Below are 6,148 nucleotides of genomic sequence, written 5' to 3'. Positions count from 1 at the left end.
AGAAACTCAAGTCAACCTTTTTTGGATAAGAATAGATAAATTTTGATGTAAACGTAATGATAAATGTGTTCTATTACAAATGTTCGCAATACTTAAATGAAATTTAGACAATTTTGACAATGTTGTTTGTTCATGGAGAATAATATATGCATGTATTTTGCTGTTTGTATTTATAAGCATGATGTTCACTTCATAATACTGTTTAAAAATCAAGCTAAATACAAAAAAGTGATAAATCTTTTAAAATGAAATATTGATTAACAGCAAATCATGTTCTATTTAAGGTTCTACTTTTTGCATTTTTTAAAAAGAAATCCGCATCTCTCCTGCTAATTTAACATAGTAACTGTAATATCATAAAATCGTTTTCCGGTTAAAGTCACTAAAAATTCACCTTTAGTTCGCTTTGCAATAAATATACTAAGTACAGATTTTTGTCAAATTCTTTGGCTAAATATTTCCTCAACTTCAATCCTTCATTTAGATATTTCAATATTCATGCCTCGCTGTCTTCAAAAGAACTTTGCTTATATCGCCCGACGTTTGCTATATAGTCATAGTAATACGGTGGAGGGACAGCTTCGTCATAATTTGGTGGCGAGACAGGCATATCGTTGTGTTCATCGTCAATTTCACTTGCCTCCGTATGTGTTTCACTAGAATCTATCCCAGTCCGTGCACTCAACGCGTTCCTTATATCACTAACAATAGGTGCGTTTTCCTCATCACTATCTCTTACCTCATTAAGAGTAGAGCTGTCCCTGTCTGCACTTATTGGATCGCTAAAGTTTATCACATTTTGTGTATCACAGCCACCTACCACATACCCCATACCGTTTTCATTTTGTACAGACTGCCTCACAGTTACGTGTTCTGCCGGCAAAACTAAAGAATCACTTTGTGAATCCCAGTCGGATTCGGAATCAATTCCCAACGCAGTCTGTGTATCACAGCCACTTACAACAGACCCCATATCGTTTTCATTTTGTACAGACTGCCTCACAGACACGTGTTCTGCAGGCAAAACTGAAGAATCACTTTGTGAATCCCAGTCGGATTCGGAGTCAATTCTTAACGCAGTCTGTGTATCACATCCACTATTCAAAGTTCTAAAATCATCTATTTGTTCTTGTCGCAAATGTGAAGATGCACATTCTGAGCTCCAGTCTGAGTCTGTGTCTGCTCTTAATTCTGTCGGTATATCACCACCACACATCTCATTTTGTGTACCATTCTCATTTTGTAATTGATGTGCACCAGAATTAAGTTCTGCAGACAAAATTGTTGTGTTACTTTGAGTATCAAAGTCTGAGTCTGTCGAATAATTATCAGAAAGTTCTACAGCAAAATCATTTAAGTAAAGATTTAAAATGGAAGTCGTGTCTAGTTCTGGCTCTATTAATACATCAGAATTTATGTTTTGTCTATCTGTATTATTAGTAGCCTCATTTTGATTCACACTGTCGTTTTCATATATGATTATATCATCTGGAGTTGCGGAATGTTCAAAACTCTGAAATGCAGGCAATGTTGGATTTTCAGATACAACGTCTTCGTAAAGAGGAGCCGGCTCTTCTGGTTGCATATATGAATATGAAGGAGTGCTCGTTGTCATGGCTTCTTCATAAGATGGCGGTTCGATGTCTGTTTGTGATATATCAGTCATAGGGGGAAACGGCATAATAACTTGGACTTGTTCAACTTGACTTTCATCATCAGCAAAAGCTGTGTTATCTACGGCGTCAGTTGTTGATATGTCGTCTTCTGTTTCTGGATTGTTCGGTCGCAGACGATTTCTGATAAATTCCGGAAGACGTGGTTTAGGTAGACGTGATAAGTTCACCTTAAAAAGGAAAAATGCAATGTCACAAATGTGAGGCATGAATGAACTCGTACACAGTATTGGCGAAATTATAGTAAACATAATATTGCAAAACCATGTAAATAAACAGTATAATAAATAATACACTTGGCAATTCAGTCAACTTTGATGTCATGGGTACAAAAAATGGCTGAAACTTTTGGAATAAATTAAACAGAATCAAATCTGAAATATGGTCAACTTTTCAAATGCCTATTTTCAAGACGCTACTCGAAAAGTGTCGCTTCTACCTTAAAATTACTCTCCCATACAAAACGGGTCTAAAAACATCATCATATATATTAACAGTTGATAAATATGCACAGCAGTTAATTTGCAGTTTTCACGAGATAACGGGTACTTAACGTTATGTTTCACTTAACACAGATATAAACATCCCTTTTTTCACACCCGTGCACATGTTGCGAGTGGAACAGCTTGATGGAGGCAGAACTTACTACGTAAATGTAAGTTTTAAACCGGAGATTACCAATAAACGTTTTTCTTAATTTGTCTCTTTTTATATATAGACATATTTTTCTATGATGTATTGTGCAGCAATCGATTGCAGGATAAAAAAGTACCAAGCGCACACTTGTTCTACCGGCAACCAACAGATCTACTGGCAACCAATTAACAGGTGTGTGTTTATTTTAAAAAAAATATACGTTGCAACGGTTTAAAGTTACAGCATCATAAACATAGCAAGCATTTAACTTTTATGAGTTTTTTTTTCTTCGAACAAGAGATGTATTAATCATCTTGTTCCATACAAATGCACAAGCCTGTTGTGAAATTTTATCTTTCGGTGATATTAATATCAAAACGCCTTAACTACAATATTCGGGATAGTAGCTTTAAAACAATCATTCAACCTAAACTTCTGCACTTGACTATCATTGGGCTACTTATTTATTGCCAATTTTTAAATCGTCCTATAGCATTTGTGCTAAGTAAGACGCATATGAAATTAATGTGATTGTAAACGGTGACAATGGCGTCACATAATACAAAAACTATTTGTGTTATTACATAACAAGAGAAAAACATACCGTTTTACAACAGTTGGTACATTTCAGTCTCATATTGCAGCATGAATCTTCCACACAATCTGTTGCATTTCTATATTTCTGCTTGGCCCATTTTCCTATTGATTTAAGTAGATGAAATATGCAAATACATGCAATTACGATTAACACGTATTTAATAATGTCGCCGAACCCAATACCGCTCTCCACTGTATCCATCGTGTCATCGTCACAATTGTAATCTACGTCACCGCAAGCGTTAATACTATCCGAGCAATTGTAGAGGTAAGGAATGCAGTGTCCGTTACTGCATTGATGGCTAAATGATTCGTGACAGGTTCCTGAAAAATAATAAATAATGAATGGTCTAGAGTAGAAGCTAATATATTTATATAGTGTTACATATATTTATGATTTTCATAATTTTCCACATCTTTTTGTGTTATTTTTACATTTTTTGTTTGTTTCATTTTACGCCTTTTCCCAACAATATTTCAGTTATATAGGCGGGTAGTTTTCTAACCATCGTTCCTGGAGAGTTACACCAGTACTAGACTACCTTCCTCAGCGCTAAACTACCAAAGCATCTCACGGGGATCGAACCCACGCCAGAGAGCCAACTGGATTAGAAGTTATCGACTCTAACCCATCGGTATGTTACTTTTACAACCCTGTGTTACGATATATGCAATGTGGTTATAAACATACAAAATAAAAGACATTTCTAACTGTGACAATGGTTTGCAAAAAATAACAGCACCAAAGTACATACCTGTGTGATATGAAATAAACTTCAGACGGAAGTGACCTCTAAACTTTTCCCAATGATTCTGCAAGTTTACATGCACTTGTAATCGAAGACTTTTACCAGTTGATGAAAAAACGTAAGATGTCAAAGAAGAATTCAAACCACATATGAATCTTGGAAGCCCTAAACAATAAAGAAACGTACACTTAGTTATGAGCAAATGTTTAATTGAGAAACGAATAAATATAGATGTTTTATATCGATACACTTCAGCAATTTTTGGCCCAACATATTTTGATTATAAAAGCTGTCAAGAGCAGAAAAATAATTTAGTTTTCAAGACCCTCTTCTAAGTAAGAATGTTATCAAGATCACTGGATATAATATTTTAGGTGCCCACTCGCGCATATATACAACGTATTTAGGGGCCCACTCGTGCATGTTAACGATATATTTAGGTGTCCGCTCGCGCATATATAAACATATTTAAGTGCCCACTCGCGTACATTAATACGATATACACTTAACGAAACTTATAAGTACTCCGATTTCAAACTTGCAGGAAAACTCCGGTTTTTAAAAATATATACTAAACTTGAAGGTATTTGATTTTTTTACAATGGTGTTCTCAGTTACTGATTTTCTGTTAAGTTTGAGTTATTGTAAAATGCATTTACTATTATAAAATGATGATACTATCATTAAAGTTTATACAGTATCGACTTAGACTAGTTATAGTTATTCTAACACAATATAATAAAATGGTCGGAGTACTTATAAGTTTCGTTAAGTGTATTAACACTGATTAAGGTACCCGCTCGTGCATGTATACGATATACTTGTATTCAGATGTCCACTGGTGCATCGAGGAATATTTAAACTCTTCCCCTAAATCAGTAAAAGCAGGGAACATGAAAACAGTTTAGGAACAAAATAAAGGAAGATCCTACGTATATATTTTATGGTATACTTCTTACCTTGAACAATACTTGCTGATCTACCTATCCCGTCCAAGACAGAAACGTTCATCGAATCACAAGCCGACTGAAATTCGAATGTTGTAAAATAAAACATCACTTTGTTCCCGCCAAAATCGACGCTGGCCGGTGTTATAGTAAGATTGCATTCTTCTACTCGACCGTTGAAACTGGCAACGTCGAAATACACTTCACCTGCGGTGTCTTTAATGTTCTTTACATATTTAGTTCCACAGAATAAATTCATGTTCCCTGGATAAAAACATGTTAATTAATAATTGATGAAGTTATTATAATAATAGCTTAATACATTGTTAAATTGATGGGCAGAAAGGCTCTGTTGTAGTTGTGGGCGACTTGTTCAACATGTTTTTGTCTTCTAATATATTGAAATCAGATAAACATAATAATTTTTTATTGTATGTTAACAAGACTTATTTTGCATAAAACGAAAAAAAGAAGATTAGTGTGTAGCAATTTGTGTAAGAAAAAAAGTTTACTACATCACGGATCCGTGACTACATGTACTTAAAGGTCAAACTTATATTGCATGTATCTTTATAACTTAAAGGTAAAATCGCATAATTTTATTATGATTTTTAAGAAAAAATTCCGAAATATACACACTAAAGTAGTCATGTCTCATATTACGACATAGATTTATCTTCTTGATTAAATTCTTTAAAATAGTCTTATATATTCATCACTGAAGTTGTGACATAATTGAAGTTTAACATGTTATTATTGTCACTGGATATATCATATAGAATAACGTATATACATGTAATATATATAGTTAACTAGTTTTCGAGGTACGAGAACATGTATTACTATTTGTTATGTCATAAGCGGATTCTGGCCCAGGCTTTAGGGCTGCAGCCAACCACCCCAGCTCAGCTCAAATATATATACAGTGTAATGCTTTATCTATTGGCAGTAGTGTACTCCCTAATTGATAAATAACGTATGATAAACTTTATATTAAACTTACATGATGTAAGTCCAGTACATAATCCCTCGTTGAGCAAAATCATGAACACCAAACTTCCTATAGACACATTCATTCTTTTTATTTTTATTTAATTGTCATGTTTAGTACACTTAAATCTTACGAATTCTGTCCGACATTTTCTATATAAATAGGTTCTCTTTTTAATGTGTATTTCGAAATTTGACATACTTAATAACTACACGATTTTGCAATTATTAAATCCTTTTCCGATATGTTCATAAAGTCTTGTTTAAGTAGTATTGTGTATAGGTGTTTGTTGGGTTATTGATTACTATTTGTATAGCGGTTTAATCAGATCAATACACATACCCGTATGTATATTTAGTAGTTGGATCAGGTAATATTTCAGTCAGTAATGCCAAGCTCGTTAAACTTCGGTCAACTTCGTAACTTTACGTGTTTTGCCTCGTGGTCATATAGGTGAAATGTACGTTAAATACCCACACAACAAAAAACATGTGGTCGAATGATTTCTTCAAATTGACACCCATTATTATCAAGTAAATATATAATTATCACTGT

The 6,148-nt window shown here is 33.9% G+C and overlaps 1 protein-coding gene across 1 annotated transcript; it reads right to left on the bottom strand.

The window, feature by feature from the left end:
* Positions 1-391: 391 nt before the first annotated feature.
* On the bottom strand, positions 392-5,899 carry LOC132725677 (uncharacterized). Its single transcript, XM_060710853.1, has 5 exons — positions 5,606-5,899; positions 4,615-4,866; positions 3,662-3,820; positions 2,914-3,230; positions 392-1,843 (listed from the first exon to the last, which is right to left on the bottom strand). The coding sequence occupies exons 1-5, from the start codon at positions 5,676-5,678 to the stop codon at positions 497-499; spliced, it is 2,148 nt and encodes a 715-aa protein (XP_060566836.1). The 5' UTR covers positions 5,679-5,899; the 3' UTR covers positions 392-496.
* Positions 5,900-6,148: the final 249 nt, after the last annotated feature.

Source organism: Ruditapes philippinarum, unplaced genomic scaffold (assembly GCF_026571515.1).
Source record: "Ruditapes philippinarum isolate M1 unplaced genomic scaffold, ASM2657151v2 ctg3452_1_1_1_1, whole genome shotgun sequence".
Taxonomy (NCBI): domain Eukaryota; kingdom Metazoa; phylum Mollusca; class Bivalvia; order Venerida; family Veneridae; genus Ruditapes; species Ruditapes philippinarum.
The sequence above is the reverse complement of the archived record's forward strand: the minus strand, read 5'-3'. Positions and strand labels throughout refer to the sequence as shown.